The sequence below is a fragment of the Naegleria gruberi genome, assembly GCF_000004985.1.
Source record: "Naegleria gruberi genomic scaffold NAEGRscaffold_18, whole genome shotgun sequence".
In the NCBI taxonomy this organism is placed as follows: Eukaryota; Heterolobosea; class Eutetramitea; order Acrasida; family Naegleriidae; genus Naegleria; species Naegleria gruberi.
Genome location: NW_003163309.1, coordinates 347,167 through 366,091, shown reverse-complemented (window position 1 = coordinate 366,091; position 18,925 = coordinate 347,167). Strand labels below are relative to the sequence as shown.

The following is an 18,925-nucleotide window of genomic DNA, read 5'->3' as shown; positions in this document are numbered from 1 at the left end:
GTGCGACCTGACAAAAAATCATCAGAAAAAAAAATCACTAACCTGCCGCTGCGCTCTATTTATCAAGCGCTGCTCTCAAAATATGAAGAACTTTAATCGCGTCGGTTTGTATGGTGGTGTTGCTGTTGTCTTGATGGCGATCATCATGATGGTTCAAGCCATTTCAGCACTCCCTTCACAATTATCCTACCAGGTCGGTCAGGAATTTGTTTTTAATCTTCATGGTACTGTTGATGCCAGAGGAAATGTTCAAAAGAGTAACTCTCTTACTAATGGAACCACTTCTACTCTCGACTCTGTCTATGTTCACAGATGTAATGAAATTCAAAAGGATGGATCATTTGTTTTTGTTGCTAACATGTTCAATACACAAGTTGGTGTTGGTCAAACTAGTGAACACGCTCGTGCTTCTCGTGTCAGTTTGATTAACAAGGATACCAAGATTGCCAATGCCAAGACAACCTTGACTTTTGGTGCTAGTGATAGTTCTGCTCTTGGTTATGACATGTACTTTATTCAACTTCCAACAGGTGAAATTACTCAAGTTTATTATCAAGATGGCGATTCTCCATATTTTGTCAATGTTAAATTGTCAGCTATTAGTGCCTTCCAGACCTATGTCACCCAAAGTACTGCCACAATTTTGGAACAAGATTGTGTTGGTGTCCACACTAGTGCCTATCAAGCTGCTCCAGCTGCCATGTTGAATATTAACAAGCAATTCACTCAACAAAACTTTAGATCATTCAGTGATGCTCAAGTTACTGCCAACAATGTCGACATTCAAGCTACTGCTCAAACTGCTGTCCATCCAAATGGTTATATTGCCTCTACTACTACCTCTCAAATCACCAACATTGCTTCCATGCAACTTGGTGCCAAGTTGGGACTCACCAATAGTACTGGTTTTGATATGAATATGAGAAGTGCTGGTTCTTTGAATATTGCTTTGCAATCTCAACAAGTTATTACTGCTTTCAACAAGGTTTCTCCAATCAACAATGCCTCATTCAAGAAGGGTTCATTGTTCGAAGTTGCCAAGAGTACCATTGCTTCATTGAAGTCAATTAATTATGAATTGCCAATGCTCAAGGAAGATCCTATTCAAATGATCTCAACCATTTTGGACTCACCAAAGCCATTAATTGCTCATCACAAGGATTTGAAGAAGCTCGCCAAGTTCTTTGACAGCTCTGCTCCAAAGGTTATTGAAACTTTGGCCAGTGCCAAGACTACCTTGATGAAGTATATTACCAACCTTAAGCAAGCCAACAATAAGCAAATGAGAGATAAGGTCTTTTTCTTACTCACTTCTGCCAAGAATTTTGAAGATTTATTCTTCTCTGAATTTATTGAAGCATCATTCGATGGTATTGAACCAAAGATCGCCAATGATTTGCTCTTCCACTCTCTCTTGTCTGCTAACACTGGTATGAAGCAACCAACTGCTGCATCCATTCGTAAGATTTATTCCATGTTTGGTAAATATTATGATTCTAATCCAGTTCTCAGAGATGCTGCATTATTAGCCTTTGGTTCTTTGGTTTCTAGATCAACTACTCCAGCTTCAGTCAAGAAGGACGCTGCCTCCACCTTGCTCGAAATGCTCGATCGTTCTGCTCTTCTTACAAAGGAATCTGATTCATCAATTGCTGTCTCTATTCTCGGTGCCATCTACAATGCTGAAACCATTTTCAAGCCACAAGATGTTCTTCCAGTCGTTTCTAAATTGTTGGCCACTGAAAAGAATCAACAAGTAAGATCTGCTCTCAGAATGGTTATGAAGGCCTTTGCCAAGAAGTATTCCATTCCATCAAGTAAGCTCACTTTCGATGACTCTCCATACCCATACAATCGTTCAATTACCAAAGATTATAACCTTGGTGGTGATACTGTCTCTGTTGATTTGCACGGTGATTTCTTTGTTGGAACCAACTTTGATTGTAATCATCCAAACTTTAACTATGATGGAAGAATTGAAGCCTATGCCAATGTTGATGTTTTAGGTGCCAAACAAGCCAGTATTTTTGATGCCAAGGCTGCATATGGTAAGCAAGGAGCACAAACTGTAGACAATACCATCTTCTTGAGTGTTTTCGACAAGGTTGTTTATCAACAAACTTTACCAACTCAACTTATTGATTGTAACTTGCACACTTATCAACTTTATCATACTAGCAATGGATTCAACTATGAATACACTGTTTGGGTTTCAATTGTTCCAATCACTTTCAGTGCTGGTGCTACTCTTGGTTTGGATGCTGAATGGGGATGGCAAATTTGTGATGCTCAATTGAGCGCTATGGTTGAAGTTATTCCTTCTGCTCAAATTACTATTGATGGTCAAGCTGATATCGACTTGCTCATTATTAAGGGTGGTATTGAATTGGATGCTTCATTCCAAGCAGCTTTAGTTCCTCAAGGTTATGTCCATGGTACTCTCTGTACTGTAGGAGTTGATGTTCAATTACAAACTCAACCAATGTCTGCCAATTTGGAAGCATACTATGCTTGGAGAGATTGCAAGTTTTGGATTGTAGACTGCCATTGGAAACAAAGAAATCAAAGAACTTTGTGGTCCTGGTCTCTCCCAGCTCAACAAAAGACATTATTCAATGCTGAATGGAAGATTTCTCTTTAAATAAATTGTTTTCTTCTCTACTGAAGTTAGTACTTTTGTAATAAACATGGTAATGACTACTGTAGTAGCTTGATAATTCAGCTAAATTTGATATCTTCTGATAAAACAAATTTCAGTGTAATAACGATTATTGGAATGATTGAGAAAGCCAAACAGCTTTCAGAAATTCAAAGAAAGGAAAGAAGGTTTTAAGAAGTGTGAAATGAAAAGATTTATTAATAACCATCTTCACTTAATGCTTGTAGTTCACCATCATTATGGTGATGACTTCCATTTCTTTTTGATTCCTTTCTAATTTTAATTGCAAAATAAACATTTCCAATAATTGAAAAGGCACAAATTACCAAAATCGTTGCTAGCGAAATGGCCAATATGGTAACAATGGAATTGCTTGAATTATTTAGATCAATTGGTTGAGTGTTTCGTTTCAAATAATTCAATGCCAATAAATCATTCGAAAGTAGTGGACTCAATTTCTCCCATACTTGTTGATTATACCCATTGACAGCTTGTAACTCCTTATCACTCAACAATTCAGGATCTACAAGTGTTGGCTGAATTGGGCAGTATGTAATTTGTTCAAATTCTAAATATGTCTTGCCATCAAAATTATTTGGCGTTTGACTTTTTCTTACTAGATAGAGATTTTCAATACGAATACCGAAATTTCCAATTTCGTAATAACCTGGCTCTATAGTGACATCATAATGTTCCTTAAATCCAAATCCAGGAACCCCAATTCCATGAGGACCTTCATGAACATCCAAACAATGTCCAACTCCATGTCCAGAACCATGATTATAATTTAAACCTTCTTTCCACAAGGCAAATCTTGCAATAGGTTCCATTTTATCGCCAGCCAAGCCGCTTGGAAAGATTAAAGAGCTTAGTGCTAATTGACCTTGCAAAACACGTGTGAAACTTCTTTTCACTTTTTCACTTGGCTCTCCAAAATGAACAGTTCTGGTAATATCGGTTGTTCCATCAAGATATTGACCTCCACTATCTAATAAATAGACATTATCATTTCCAATATTTGCATGATTCTCACGAGTGGGAGAGTAGTGAATTATGGCAGCATTCTCTCCATAGGCACTAATTGTTTCAAAACTGGAACGAAGGAAATGAGAACCCTCAACTCTGAACGATTCCAATTTCAATGCTCCATCAAATTCATTGACAACATGTCCTAATTTCAATTCATTCTCCAACCATGCAAGATAACGAACAACAGCAAGACCATCCCTCACATGACAATTTCTAAATCCCTGTCTTTCAACATCATTCTTAATGGCCTTTTCGAACCGAATGAAACTAGTTCCCTCCTGAATGGTTTCACTTTTTATGGAACTATAAGTTGCATAATTACAATAGGTTGGATCAATAAATACTGAACTTGATTGTTGTGTCAATTGGGAAAGATCTTGAATGTACGAAGTGTAGAGTCTAACTGAAATTCCACTACTTTCCAAATGTTTTTCAATGTCAGAACTTTTGAATTTTGACTTGTCAACATAAAATCTCACTTCTTCCATTGTAATAATTAAATAGCTGAAGAATACAGTGTTATATTCAATATCAGAACCTCTAAGATTGAGAATCCAAGCAATTTCGTCCAAAGCAGTGACTATATAACAATTAACATTCTTACTTTTCATACTTGTTCTAATATTCGAAAGTTTGTCACTTGTTGATTGACCAGAAAATTCAATTCCCAATTCGAAAATAGTTCCATTTGGAGAAGGTGGTCTATTCTCCCATATTAAATCAACCAAATTTTGATAAATAACCTTGATTGGAACTGAGCTTTTTTGTAAACTTTTAAACTCATCTTTACAATAAATTTTCAAATTCAAATTTCAACTCACCCACCGAATATAAAAAAGGATCCACACCAACACTTTGATTTCCTTTCATATTTTCCGATAACCAACTTGTTAACGAAACATCCACTCCACCTTTCATTAATTTCCAATAATTCGAATCTAATTGATTTTCGGCTTGTTTCCAATATCTTCCATCAGTCCACAACAAGGCCGAATCCATAGTTACCAGAGCAGTTCCAGCCGACCCATCAAATCCACTAATAAAAGCTCTTCTCTGATCACTAGACGAAACATATTCGGACATGTGGGAATCCGACGTTGGAATAATGTAAGCAAAAATTGAATTTTTTTGCATTTCTCCACGTAAAAGATCAAGTTTTTGTTTGGGAGAAGGTGTGATGAAGGGGAGGGTGATGGTTAGCAGAAGGAAAAGATAGACGAAACGTTTTAACATTTTTTTGAACTTTCGAATAGATGACATTTTATTGATTCGGTTTCTAGTTGGCTGAAAATTAATTTGTTACAATCCAGATTCTAGATATTAATATTTAATCAGCTAAAGATTGAAATATTTCTTTGAAAATTTTATCTTTATTTTCAATTACAACTTTCTAATAGATTCAAAATATACGATTTTTCAACAATTAAAACCATTTTAGGGTAACAATAACCAAAAATTACTACAATACAATCGTATTATAATCATGGTAATACAAAATCACATGATTTTCCATCATTTCAAACAGATTCGTCCCTTTCGAATAATCTATTGTAAACTCTTTGAAAGAAACTTGAAAATCTAAACAGAGGTTGTATTACCTTATCGGACAATCAAAAACTATACTTTGCAAACACTCCATCTGTCACCATTCAACAGATCATTCAAGAAAAAATCCAAGTAATTGAACATTCCTAACACAATTTTTACTTCTCTATTCGAAAGTGATGTTTCTTGTCATCCTTAAGTGTTATGAAAAACGATTGCTCTGCCTTAATTACGGTAATTTCAATTTGAATTCTGATCATTGACATTTGAAATGTTTATCATGTTGATTTCGAATAAATATGAGAGAAACTCTATTGAACAAGATTTCAAATAACAAACACATAAAAAACAAAATGAAAGCTACTGTGCAACATTTCAGATCGATGATCCTCATTTGTATAATCTATCTTGTTATCCAACATCATATTATACTAGTTGAATCTATTAATCTTTCGTCTGGTTTCTCTAAAGTTATCGGAAACTTGAAGAATACATTCGTGGGAACAATGTTGAGAAGTAAAACATTCGGATCCGATATTATTCAACATCAAATCCCTAAAACAATTTCTAAACAATTTACAATGGAAAAGGTCATGCAATTAAAACGACAATTGACAACCCTTGGTGCCGAACATCATCACCATCCAAGTGACAGTTCCTTACTATGCAAAAGACATTATGATCTTGCGTTTAGCACTTCATCTTTTGTTGGAACTGTCAAAAGTAATCGATGGATGCAAGATTTACTTTCCAAAATTGGAAATACTCAAATTACCAAGCTTAAAATTCCAGCAACTCACGACTCTGCCACCTATAATGTTTCGTCCTCTCAGGAATACAGTTCTGACTTACAATCTGATCCATCCATGACTCTCATTCCTCAAATGATCCAAATTTTCACATCGTACGGATTGAACACGCAGAGAATTAAGCAATTTGTTGCTCCTTGGTTTAAGAATCAAGAATGCACAATTTATCAACAGTTAAATCAAGGAATTAGACATTTGGATTTGAGAGTTTGTAAGATGAGTGGAGTTTCTAGCAGTGAGTTGAAATTTGTTGCTTGTCATGGATTGGCAAGTGTCACCATTGCTAATGTGTTGAGACAAGTTAAGCAATTTTTGAATGATAATAAGAAGGAAGTTGTTACTTTGGATTTTAATCATTTGTATGGATTTTCAACTCAGAATGATCATTTGGAATTTTTGAATATGAGTCGTTCCATTTTAGGAAGTGAATTGATGATTAATCCTGCTCACTTTAGTACCAATTCTACTCTTAATCAAATCTTGAGTAGTCCACAAAGAGTTTTCTTCTATTATTCCCATTCCACAACAGTAATCAATTATGCAAATGCATATAATCTCTTTCCAAGTTGGAGAATTGACACCAGATGGGCCAATAAGCAAAATATGAATTTATTGAAGAGTGAAATTATTGCTGAATTGAATTCGAGAACGAATTTCCAATACAAATTTGTTTCTCAAATTCTAATGACTCCAGATTTGAATATGATGGTAAATGGCCTTTTTGAATCTCCAAAATCAGTGAAAGAGTTAGCTCTCATGAATTATCAAGCAATTCCAAGTTGGATTGCAAGCATCTTGCCATCAAGTCAGTTAAATATTGTAAATACTGATTATTATCACTTATTTGGTGAGCATTTCATCTCCTCAATCATTAGAAAGAATTTGTAATTTTATCAATTTTAAATATTTCCACTAGGTTAATGTAAATAAAATCAATCCTCTAGGTTTCTCAATTATAATTATTAAATAATTTCAATAATTTATAACAAATTACATTATTGATCCAGTTTTTCATACGGATCAATCCATTGAATTTCGCATTTTAGCATTGGTTCCTCACACACAAAATTTTCATTAGGGAATGCCAACTCATTTTCAGAATCGTCTTGAGGTACAATTGATAATTGAGGAACTTGAACAGTGCCAGACACAATAGAAGTGGTTTGGAAATGCTCTTTCGAAAACCAAATATGATTACTATTATACTTCTTGGTATGATCAAAATTGGACAAGAATTTAAATTCATCTCCTGTTATAACCTTGTAAGGATCGGTGAAACCAAATTGATTTTCAATATACTTGTGTAAGATAGTATCTTCGGTATTTGTACCAATATTACCACAAAAGGTGATACCTAGACGCAACTTGGGTTGTTGCTGAACTCGTGATGCAATATATGAACGTATGTTCCTGAATAACGATATTATCTGAAGAAGGAGGAATTTCATATTGACCTCCTCACCTAGACTTTCTTGCTCAATAACATACAGTGAATGCAAAGAAAAATTGATGGATAAAACGCTGACTTGGTCAAAGAGAATATTTGGCCTAAGTTTGGTGTTTTTTTTGTCTTCATTGAGCTCGTGATTGAATACTTTGAGTATTTCTGCATTATCTTTCATCTCAAATTCGACTAGACTACAAATGGATGGCAGACCACTCTTCATCCTTTCCGAATGGAGGGAAGCAATGCTTTTCAATTGTTGCAAATTGATTTGATCCTCAGTGAAGTTTCCAATCTCCATAAGGGTACTGACAAGTGTCTTGAATACAGAATCGTCATATTCCAATTCTGTTACTTTAGTGTCGTTGAATCTACTAAACTTCGATCGCTTATAAAAGGTGCAATTTCCTGTTTCAATTTCTGTAATATGATTGATATTAGAGTAACCAATCTTTGATAAATCCAAATTCCATTCATGATATTCCGCTGAAGAAATATTTTGTAAAGCTAGTACATCCACATCCGATTGTATTATTTCTCTATAAATTAATCTTCTTCTATACACAGAGTATTTGATAAAATCCAATTCGGGTATTGTAACAGGATGTAGAACATGCTTAATATATGATAGGGTGTAACTTCCAACAGAAAATGAAAAATCTGGTTTGTAATAGGTGAGTAATAACCTAGTTTTAGCTCTATAATCGAGAATGTTCTCATCTGGGTTCATAATTAATGTTCTTCTTGGAACAGATGATGGCATTTGAATGACAGGTTTTGTTATTATTTCCTTACAAAAACATTTACCTGTCTGTAAGTAATATTCATCGTCAAATAAGATGATTTTTAAACGAAGTTTATAGGTTAAATCCTCATTTGTTGGAACATAACATAACCCATTATATAGAGAAATACTATCGGAATCGTCTATAGAATGATCATTCTGATTGATAGACATTGAAGCTCGTTTAGGAGCATCTAATTCCTCTGTCTCTCGAAACCATTCAATAATACAAGTTCCAGGATACTTGACATGAAGAATCGGAGACATATCAACGCCAACTATTGGAGTTGGAAATTCAAAATCAACTCTAATAACATCCTTTTCCTCTACTAGTGTAATTTCACGATTTGATGATGAATTCCCCATTATATTATTTAATTCTACTATAAAATTCAAACTAGAATAAATTAATTGTGTTTGTTCCTCCTCCTTGAAATTTAGATGATGAACTCCGGGAGTGTATTATATCTAAAAGAATCCTCCAACCAATAATAATATATAATACAAATAGATGATCAACACAAGCCGACAATAGACTTGCCAATGATGAGTGTTTGTCGTAATTTTTTCAAGTCGAGTCGTCCATTGTCTCTTTACATCATAATATCATGATGAACGAACAACGAATAGTGATGGATGAAATGTTTGCTGGTCAGATAATGTATTAGTAAGTGCTTCCGTCTTCCGATATTTTCAATACAATTTCTTGATGGTGGTGTTTTCAAGAAGAAGCGGAGAAGTGGGTTATTCCTCTATCCAATTCATCATTGTATGATTATTGTTGTTGTATGAAAGTATGAAAAACTTTCCGATTATTTCTTATGAGATAAATTATTTATTTACAGGCTTTCATCCGTGGTTTGTTCAATGGATTGAATGAACTGGATTTCCTAGAGATTTAGAATATATTACTATTGGTTGATGTTTCTCGTGTGTTTGTTGTTCAGTCTAATTGTATGTTGTCTGATGGTAAATTGTTCTCTAATGATTCATAGTTTAATTATTTGGTCATTGGAGTGACTGGTTCAACAGTATCTAAAGTTTTAGCTGGAGCATGGCAAGCAACATTAGGCTTTCTCTTCTTTCTACCCTTTTCACAAGTGGAAATACTAGCAAGAAATTCCTTAAAAGAACCAGTTTTTGGAGTGGTTGGAGATTCCTTTTGTACTACAGACTCTTCATTGTGGGTGAGATCTGTTTCATAGCCATAAGTCTTTGCTAATTGTTCCTCTTTTCTTTGGAGCTCTCTTTCCGAAAGACCTCTCTTACCAACACTGGAAGACATTTTTTTAAATGAAATTAATTTTTCTTTTCATCATCACCCGATAAATTTATTATTTCATCATCATCAAATAATATCAATAGAATAATACAACAAAAAAGTTCTTTACAAATTCATAAATCAAGCCAATTAATAAAGGTTAAATCATCCTAATACAATTCCTTTCCCCAATCACGATTCTAAAATCTTTTTGTTTCCAATTCAAATCCATTACATGCTCACGTTTCAATTTAAACTATCTAAAAAAAAGTATTAATAATATCAACAACATTTGTAGTTGAATTGCCCAAGTGATTTTTCATCAAGTTATTTAGTTCTATGGATCCCCAACAACAACCACAACAGCAACAGCAACCAGTTCGGATGATTTATGCTCACGCTCATCCTCAACAACCTCAACAACAACAAACAACTCAATTACCTCCTCTTCCGAATCAATCAACAAGAACACTAACACCCAATAGTAATAATAATAACCTGATTGTGATGAATAATCAACAACAACAACAACAAATGATTCATGGCCAACAAACCTCTCCTAACCTTCAACCACAACCACATCCGATCCAACAAACTGTTCCAATCCAAAGAGTTTCACCTCCAACCATGATGATGAACACTAACAATAACAATTCAACAAATTCTCCCCAACAAGTTGTCATTCTTCCTCCAAATAATAATAATCATCAGCCTTTAGTGATTGATCAAGTTCCAATTCTCTATCAAAACCCAAATCATCTTCAACAACAAGTGCTCGTTCCTACCCAACAAAACTATCTTCATTCCTTCAATCAACAACAACAACAACAAAATCAACAACAAACTAACATGTACAATAATCATCTTCAATCATCGTCATCAGCAAATAATTTAATATATAATAATAGCAATAGTAGCAGCAGTAATAACAGTACAATTCCTTCAGCCTCACCAAGATATAATACTTCACCAAATAGTCAAACTATTCCCTTCTCTGCAACCACAACTGCACTCAATCAGAGTATTAATAGTAATTTAATGAGCAGCTCACAACAGGAATCAAATTATGATCAAAGGAGAGCACCAAGTATTTCAACAATGAATCACAATAATTCCAATAAGAAGAATTCACCACCTTCACCAAGTCCAATAACAAAACTTGCTAATAAGGTGATTGATATTCTAACACCAAATGAAAGAGCAACCTATGTCAACCTACCTGCTGAGAATCAACCTTTATCTACTTCGAATGTGACATCAACTGCAAATCAGAAATCAAAAGCAGCTCTCAAAGGATTATCAAATCCTATGGGTGAATATAATTGTTTTTTAAATGTTGTGATTCAGAGTTTGTGGAATTTGGAAATATTTAGAGAATTATTCCTATCAATTGATCCTAAAAATCACAAACATAAGAGTTTTGAATCGTGTGTTTATTGCTCCCTCCAAAATTTATTTACACACTTTAAATACAGTGAAAATTCGATATTGGATCCAAACCTGGTTAGAAATAGCTTATCATTTGCTCACAATAAGGATTCTAAATTCCAACTCAAGCATATGGATGATGCCTCAGAGGTTTTTGTAAGTTTCTCATCGTTTTTATCAATATTGACAATTGAATAGCAAGCAATTATTGAGGATATCAACAACTCTTTGGAGTATTCTCAAATACCGATCTTTGATTTTTATGTTACGGATTTTTATGTTTGCTCCAAGTGTAACAAATTCTCTGATCCACATAATTATACTACAACTAATTGGTGCATTTCATCATGTGAATTTGTGCAGAAAAAAAGAGAAAATCCAAGTTTAAGCTTTGAGGGAGCTTTGAGATCAACTATTGAGAGTTTTCACAGAACTTGTGAATCATGCAAAGAAATATCTGATTCACAAAAGCACATTTTCCAAGCTTTCCCAGCTGTCACATCATTCTCATTCTCTTGGAATAGAGACATCATATCAGAGGATGATATTTTGGAATTTATGAGTTATTTTAAAATCAAACAAATCAAACTACACGAAATATTTAGATTGAATTGTAATGGTAGTGATATTGAAGTAATGGGACACGTTTCTTCCATTATTTGTTACTATGGAAGACATTATATTTGCCTCGTTTATAACAAGAAGCTTGGATCATGGTTTGCTATTGATGATTCTAATGTGAGACAAATAGATGCAGATAGACTTGATGACTTTATTGTTTCATCAAAGTTCCAGCCATGTGTCGTGTTGGTTGAAGTTGATTCACACAAAGGTAACATTAAGATTGAAAATAGAATGAAAGAAAAGGCAACTACCAATGAAATTGAGTTAATTTCGCCAAATAAGAAGAGAATGTCCACCTCTGATGTTTTCCCCAATAAGAATGAAGAGCTGAGTCCAAATTCCGAATCACAATTCACAGTTGTTGACCAACACTTTGGAGTTATTATTGAAGGATTCAATGCAGTGACAGACTTTTTCTATTGGAATCGTAAAATTTCAACACATGCTGATATTTATACAAGAACTATTACATTGACAAGGGATCAAATCCAATCCATGAGCACACAATTGAATATTTGCATTTATTTGGGAAATTTGGAATTGTTGGAAAATGAAACAGTTACAATTAGATTATCTTGTACTCAAAATCAAAAGAACAAGACTCAAACTGTAATAGGAAAGCTGGATAATAAGAAGAAGAGTACTTTCACTAGTATTCCTATTGGATTTTTATTCACAGAAAACTCAAAGAATTATGAATTGAATTTTTACATGATCAAAAAGGAAAAACCTTCACAGTAAATTGTGATTATTAATAATAAACTGATCTTAACATAATCTATTTTTTGAGTAAGAAAACGTTCAATAGAGGATTGAAGCTCTGATTAGTAGCACTTGGCAAGGGGTTTCTATTATTTGTTTTTATCTGAAACTGGGTTATATTAGCTCAGCTGGGAGAGCGTGGAACCATATTCCGAGGTCAGAGGTTCGAATCCTCTATATAATATTTTAAATAATATTAAATACCAGTAAACATTGATTACAATTATTAACAATCAATGAACTTGTTAGTTTGCCTCAAAACACCTTTGATGATACGAGTATTATTTTTTTATTCGAATCTGTGTTATATTAGCTCAGCTGGGAGAGCGTGGAACTCTTAATTCCAAGGTCAGAGGTTCGAATCCTCTATGTAATATTTTAAATAATATCCATAATCGTTTAACGTTTTAAACCTGATTCTCCAGATGTCCGATTTTTATGCTTTCAAAAGTTACTCGCACTTTGTGAAATTAATGGAGATTGAGATGTTTTTTAAGGATTTGTATAATTCACATATTTGCCTCCTCATCACCTCTCATATCTCATTCAATATCCCTCAACTTTGAAGAGAGATTCAAGCTAAGGTTTCAAAACACAAAATCTTTCCCTCACTTACAGGAATTGAGAACACTGGTATTTCAATAAATTCAACTTCAAGTTTGTACAAAAAAAAGTTCAATATGAACTTGAAGTCTATTTTTATTCTTCAACTTCTGGTGTGAAACATTTTTTCACACTTTTAAATAGAAAATTGCAAGCTGAAATTCAAGAAAATCCAAAACAAAAAAAAGATCCATTGATCATCAACCTAACTGTGTAAAAAATCATGACCGTAAAAATCCTCCCTGTAAATAATACTGCCACCAATCAAACTAAATATTTCCTTTCTAAGAATGAACAAATTGCTGAAGAAGAAACAATTTGGCTAAAGAAAAAGGAACGTTTTCTAACTTGTAAGGAAGCAATTAATAGAATCATGTGGGATTCTGATTTAAATGATGCCTATCTTCACTTGTCAATGATTTACAAAGACAGATTTGAAGGTGACACTTTTATTTCATATGAAGAATTCTTAAATAGTGATTTGGCTGAAGAACTTCCACAACACCGAATTCAACAATTGATGTATAGAGATGAATATGTATTCTGGGATAAGAATAATAGAATTGACATGTTGTCAAATGGTCAATTGGGAGAATTGATTTTGAAATTCAAAAAGGAAGAACAAGAAAGAATTGCTAGAGAACATGCTGAATTCACAACTGTTTTACAACCAACAACTCCAGAAACCTCAACTTTAAAATCTTGTTCACAAAAGAAGAATAAGAAGAATAAGAAAATTATGAAGGAATTTGTTAGAAATCAAGAAACAGGCAAACAAATTGTTTCATCTATTGACGAGGATGATGAGTATGAACAATATATGGAAGAATATGATGAACAATATTCAATCTATTCTAAATATTAAATAAATTGTTAAACAATTTGTGCAATAGTCATATCTACCTTTGGAGCTTCAACACTAACTGCAGTATTCTTTACATTCCAACAATTAACCAACCTGGTAGGCCACTAAAACTACTAAAACTGTGAACATACTATCCACACTTGAGAGTGAAAATGTGGCTCCACATAGATTTATGAAGATTAGAAACCTTTATTCTTACACTACTATTATTTGATTTCTTTCTCTTGCAGAAACAGTATTAATGAGCATTTGTCTTGCCAATTGTCCCATCAATCTGCCTTTCCAAACCACAAATGCTTCATCCAAACACAATTGAGAAAAGAGCATGTGAGCTCTCTGAGCTGATTGAGACTCGGAAATTGTAATATCACATGTTTCATATTCAATTCGAATAATATCAGTTTCATCACGATCTTGCAATTCGAAACTGGCATACCCAGCCATATTAGTTGCAGAAGAATCATTTCCATCATTTGCTGATCCATATCCTTCATCAGATATTGGTGCAAAATTTGATGCTTGAGTGATTTCCTTTCCTGAATTATTCAATCTAGCTTTCATTAGATTATATTGAAATTCCAAAGATTTCAGATGCACTTGTCCTAATAGAACCAAATTGTCCTTACTTGAAACAACGGGTAAAATCTTTGGTAATTTCTTCTTTTGTAAGAGGAGTTCAAGATCTCTCATTGAAACATTCTCTTCCAAAATGTCTAGTTTATCGACAGATGTCATAATATTGGTAACTTTCAAATCTTCTGAATCTGTCATACTCTCCAATAATGCTGGCCATCCCTTTACCTTAATACTGGTATCATAAAAGTTTGCTGTGCACAATCTTGAAATTCTGACAGCTATCAAAGCAGCCATTAAACTTGGAAGATAAACAGCAACACCAACAATTTCAAGGAAGATGAAAACAGTTGAAAATGCATGTGTGGCTGATGCTGTCAATGCCACAATACCAACAACTGCATAAGCTCCTGCATAAATTGGTTGTCCAGCAACAAATCCATTTGGAAATATAATTGCCACTATTTCTCCAAAGAATCTTCCACATCCAGCTCCAATAATAACTAGTGGAATGTATGTTCCTCCTGGAAGTGGCAAACTCATTGAAAAAATTGTGAATATCAATCGAATCACAATGAAAATGGCAAGAGAGGAGAAAATATCATACGGTGAATTAGTGATCCATCCATTGGCTGATGTGAGAGGATTAGGAGAAACTAAATCTTCAAGAGTTGCACCAACTGTCAATGACATGTACTTGCCAATCAAATCAGGGAATGTCAATAAACTTGTTGCAATACAAATAAACACTGTCCAAATCACACGATTCTCAAAAATCATCATGAATTTGTACTTTTTCAATCGCTCTGGTTTGAAAAACAAGTAATGTCCTCCAAATCGATCTCTCAATCGATACATTTTCTCATTCAAATAAACGTAAACAATTCCAAGAACTCCCATTCCAAAACCCAAAATTGCAAAAGCTATCAGTTCAGGAATAGAGAATGAAGGATAAGTCAATTTGAAATTCCAATTCAATGCCAAATTTAAACTCAAGTTGACTGTAGCATTGAAGAGACGAGAAGTGAATGCAGCAACCACTGCCACATAGAAACTTTTCAGATAACCTCTCAAACTGTAGTAACTTCCAATGACTTCTAGAGCGAATAGGACTCCTCCTCCAGGAGTAGAAAAATTTGAGCCGACTCCAAGTGCCTATTTTTTAAAATTATTAATATTGAAATTATTGTAAACTTACACAACCACAAGCAATCATTTGATTTTTTAAAGATTTAATGCTACCAATAGGTTTAAATATTGGAATTTTGAGCATGTTGTTGATTAGGAGAGCGCCAATATGAGCCGAAGGTCCAACTTTGAGATTCGAATAAAAATTATTTGACATTTTGCAAACTTACCTTTACCAAAAAACATTCCAGTTCCCAAAACCGCTGGAAGTGTAATAATTTTTACAAGAAATGTTTTGAAACTGAGAGGATCTTCTAAAGGAGTACCATTTAAAATAGCTAAATAATTATTCGAAAGATGTCACACATTCGAATAAAACTAATTTCAGTTGAAAACACTTACCTTTAATAGCTGGAATACCAGATCCCTCCGAAGCAGGCGCAATGAAAATCGTCATCATTAAACTCACATACATAAACACCAAATTAAACAAAATCCACAAAACTAAACGTAATCCGAAATAACTATTCGAATCGAATGCATTTATCAAAGTCAACCTTCCCTGAAACATGTATTTGACAATCAAATCATGCGTATAAATAATCACTCCACCAACAAATCCACAAACTGTTAGAAATGTCCAAGTATATTTCTTTCGTCTAATTCCTTTTAGACCTTTCTTCCAATTTTGAGTTTCTACATAATTTACATTCGAAGCATTCTTTAAATTTGTTAGAATTACTTTCGTTTCCATGTCGTCAAGAGTTGTTACGGTAGAGGATGCAGTCAATCCTGTTTTTTTGCTAGTTTCGTTTGGAGTGATTGTGCTATCCGAAACAACATTAGGTTTCGTCGACTGTTTGTTAGAGTCATCCTTTGTGTCGTCGTTATTGTTGTCGTTGTTGTGAATGGTCACGGTGGGTGAGACAACATCTGTGATCATTGCGTTTGTTGTTGTATTTTTTTTGCTTGAGAGAATCGTCCAATCTTTCGTATAAAACCATTTGGGGATTTTTTCAAAAGTGGTACCGTGAATTGATTTGTTTAGTACAGTGGAACTATATTTGAGTACATTGCATCTTAAATTGAATTTATATGTAAATTGTTGAAAATTTTGAGAAATCATTTTCTTTCATTCTTGTAATTCTTGTAAATTCAAAAAATTTATTTAAAAAATGACCACAGCAAAAGAAAATAAAAATTATCATTAATTAATGGTGGAAAGGAGATGTCAAACGCCACTTGACATGAAGTGAGACAAAGAAATGAAACTAAACTCCATACGATTCTTTCATATTTGTTGCCCAAAATTGCTTAGTGAAGAACTAATATCATACCAATCCAGTGATTGTCAATTTTCCTTGCCTTTTGCAATCAAACTCATCAAGAAACGCCACCTGTCATTACAATAAAACAATTAATAAAAAAATGAGAAAATCTGTCATGTTCTTTGGCTCCAAACTTAATAGAAACGAAGCCGATGAACAATACCTTCCCTACACCAACCATCGACACTCCAAAATGTTCGGTACCATTACTTCTTCGACTGTCAACAATCAAAATAATTCTTTAAATTTCACATTACCAAGAATTATAAATATTGACATGAAGGATCCTCTGAAATGTTTTGAATTTATTAATAATTGTGAAAAGGGTGCATTTAATGTCCATGCCATTGAATTTTCACACGTTCAATATTTATTACAACAATTAGTTTGCAGTAATTCGATTTATAGTGAACTGCCAATATTTCACATCAAAAAGCAAGATAGAGTTTCACTTGATTTATCAGTGAGTGTATCGCCATCGACTCCAATTTCGACATCTAGAAGAGAAACAGTCAGTGGAAGTGGTGGATATTTAACTCCAAATTCACCAAATTTTGATGATAATTCAAGTTCGAGTAGTTTGGGGTCAACTTTTACTAATCCTTCAATTCCAAATAAGGATTTACCAAGTATTAGCACTGGTTTGAATGAGAGGAAGGTTTCTGGATTTGGAAAGTTGAAGAAAATATTTCAGAAAGTTTCGCCTTCAACTCCTTCTTCTCCAAAAAAGAAAAGGGCAAAAGTTTTGAAGAATTTATTCGATTCCATGCCTAATTTGACTAAATTGACCATGACAGAGAGTTTTGCAAATGAGATGGAGGCAGATTCATTTGAAGGTTATTCATTTGGTCATTTATGTGAATATTTAACAAGTAGTGCAGTAACTTCCTTGACAGGTTTGACAAGTTTAGAAATGGTTTCTTCTCATCGTTCCATTGGATCAAAGGGATGTAAATACTTAGCGAATGGTAAATTGAAATGCTTGACAAGTTTAGATGTGAGTCTTGAAAGTCTTAATGAAACAAATAATAATGGAATCAAATCGAATGGATGTAAATATTTAGCCAACGGTAATCTAAATCATTTGATTCAATTGAATTTGAGTGGTAATAGAATATATTCAAAGGGATGTCAATATCTTTCGAATGGAGGATTATTAACTCTAACTCACTTGAACTTGTCATGTTGTGCATTAGATTTTGATGCTTGTCAATATTTGGGAAATGGAAACTTGAAGAATTTGGTCCAATTGAATCTCTCAAAGAATATGCTTATTGGATCTGGTATTCAATTTATTTTCAATGGAAACATGCCAAATTTAACGTGGCTCAGTTTGGAATCTTGTGAGGTTAGACCATCTGATTGTGCATTTATTGGAAATGCAGATGTTTCCTCTTTGGTTTATCTTAACATTTCGAATAATCCAATTTCAGATGAAGGATGTAAAAATTTGGCAAAAGCTCAATTCCTCTCATTACAAGATTTATATTTGAGAGATTGTCAAATAGGATCAAGTGGATTTGCAGAATTGACTGCCAATGGCATTGGAAAGTTAACTAAACTCTATGTCGATAACAACAATATTGGAGACGAAGGTTGCCTAAACATTTCCAGTCTTCCATTCCTCAACCTCCTCTCAGTTTCAAATAATAATTTGGGTTCCAAAGGTTGTAGATGTATTTCACTCCTTCCTCAACTTCAGCACTTAACCATTTCGAGAAATAATGTTGGCAGCTCTGGTTGTCTCTATCTGAATGCACTTTCAAAATTGGAATACTTGGATCTTGTTGGAAATGACATTAGGGATGCAGGATGTGAAATATTATGTAATGGATCACTGACAAACGTTCGAGTTTTCCTTTTGAATCAGAATTTAATAGGTTTGGAAGGTGTGAAATTCCTGTTGAATGCAGATTTTCCAAAATTGGAAGAAATTCACTTACAGGATGCTAAGGATGGATCTATTCATGCCAATACTATTGAAAGACAACCTCTGGTAGAGCTATATACTTCTCATAAGAGTAAGGTTATCCTCAAATAAATCTGACAATTAAAGTAATTCCGAGTCAATCTCTTTATGAAT

The 18,925-nt window shown here is 33.8% G+C and overlaps 8 protein-coding genes and 2 non-coding genes across 10 annotated transcripts; 7 read left to right on the top strand and 3 right to left on the bottom strand.

Annotated features, from left to right (window-relative positions):
• The first annotated feature begins 56 nt into the window (after positions 1 to 56).
• Positions 57 to 2,720, top strand: NAEGRDRAFT_79407 (lipid transport family protein). The gene has a single exon (XM_002678400.1). It carries the CDS (start codon positions 83 to 85, stop codon positions 2,639 to 2,641), a length of 2,559 nt encoding a protein of 852 aa, XP_002678446.1. The 5' UTR covers positions 57 to 82; the 3' UTR covers positions 2,642 to 2,720.
• Positions 2,721 to 2,840: 120 nt separating this feature from the next.
• Positions 2,841 to 4,921, bottom strand: NAEGRDRAFT_79406 (xaa-pro aminopeptidase; the record flags this gene model as incomplete). The annotated part of the gene is made up of 2 exons (XM_002678307.1): positions 2,841 to 4,472; positions 4,510 to 4,921. 2 exons carry the CDS (start codon positions 4,919 to 4,921, stop codon positions 2,857 to 2,859), a joined length of 2,028 nt encoding a protein of 675 aa, XP_002678353.1. The 3' UTR covers positions 2,841 to 2,856.
• Positions 4,922 to 5,739: 818 nt separating this feature from the next.
• On the top strand, positions 5,740 to 6,930 carry NAEGRDRAFT_48365 (uncharacterized protein; the record flags this gene model as incomplete). Its single annotated transcript, XM_002678399.1, has 1 exon — positions 5,740 to 6,930. One exon carries the CDS (start codon positions 5,740 to 5,742, stop codon positions 6,928 to 6,930), a length of 1,191 nt encoding a protein of 396 aa, XP_002678445.1.
• Positions 6,931 to 7,005: 75 nt separating this feature from the next.
• NAEGRDRAFT_57773 (endonuclease) lies at positions 7,006 to 8,827 on the bottom strand. Its single transcript, XM_002678306.1, has one exon. The coding sequence runs from the start codon at positions 8,634 to 8,636 to the stop codon at positions 7,038 to 7,040; it is 1,599 nt and encodes a 532-aa protein (XP_002678352.1). The 5' UTR covers positions 8,637 to 8,827; the 3' UTR covers positions 7,006 to 7,037.
• A 1,043-nt stretch (positions 8,828 to 9,870) lies between these two features.
• On the top strand, positions 9,871 to 12,358 carry NAEGRDRAFT_57772 (ubiquitin specific protease; the record flags this gene model as incomplete). The annotated part of the gene is made up of 2 exons (XM_002678398.1): positions 9,871 to 11,115; positions 11,158 to 12,358. The coding sequence occupies 2 exons, from the start codon at positions 9,871 to 9,873 to the stop codon at positions 12,322 to 12,324; spliced, it is 2,412 nt and encodes an 803-aa protein (XP_002678444.1). The 3' UTR covers positions 12,325 to 12,358.
• A 100-nt stretch (positions 12,359 to 12,458) lies between these two features.
• On the top strand, positions 12,459 to 12,529 carry NAEGRDRAFT_t262. Its single transcript has one exon. It is a non-coding gene; the product is annotated as a tRNA-Met (tRNA).
• Positions 12,530 to 12,648: 119 nt separating this feature from the next.
• On the top strand, positions 12,649 to 12,721 carry NAEGRDRAFT_t263. The gene has a single exon. It is a non-coding gene; the product is annotated as a tRNA-Lys (tRNA).
• A 450-nt stretch (positions 12,722 to 13,171) lies between these two features.
• Positions 13,172 to 13,813, top strand: NAEGRDRAFT_66472 (uncharacterized protein; the record flags this gene model as incomplete). Its single annotated transcript, XM_002678397.1, has 1 exon — positions 13,172 to 13,813. One exon carries the CDS (start codon positions 13,172 to 13,174, stop codon positions 13,811 to 13,813), a length of 642 nt encoding a protein of 213 aa, XP_002678443.1.
• A 195-nt stretch (positions 13,814 to 14,008) lies between these two features.
• Positions 14,009 to 16,471, bottom strand: NAEGRDRAFT_79403 (chloride channel protein; the record flags this gene model as incomplete). The annotated part of the gene is made up of 4 exons (XM_002678305.1): positions 15,917 to 16,471; positions 15,745 to 15,852; positions 15,585 to 15,700; positions 14,009 to 15,541 (listed from the first exon to the last, which is right to left on the bottom strand). Exons 1-4 carry the CDS (start codon positions 16,455 to 16,457, stop codon positions 14,009 to 14,011), a joined length of 2,298 nt encoding a protein of 765 aa, XP_002678351.1. The 5' UTR covers positions 16,458 to 16,471.
• Positions 16,472 to 16,942: 471 nt separating this feature from the next.
• On the top strand, positions 16,943 to 18,899 carry NAEGRDRAFT_79402 (leucine rich repeat domain-containing protein; the record flags this gene model as incomplete). Its single annotated transcript, XM_002678396.1, has 1 exon — positions 16,943 to 18,899. One exon carries the CDS (start codon positions 16,943 to 16,945, stop codon positions 18,881 to 18,883), a length of 1,941 nt encoding a protein of 646 aa, XP_002678442.1. The 3' UTR covers positions 18,884 to 18,899.
• Positions 18,900 to 18,925: the final 26 nt, after the last annotated feature.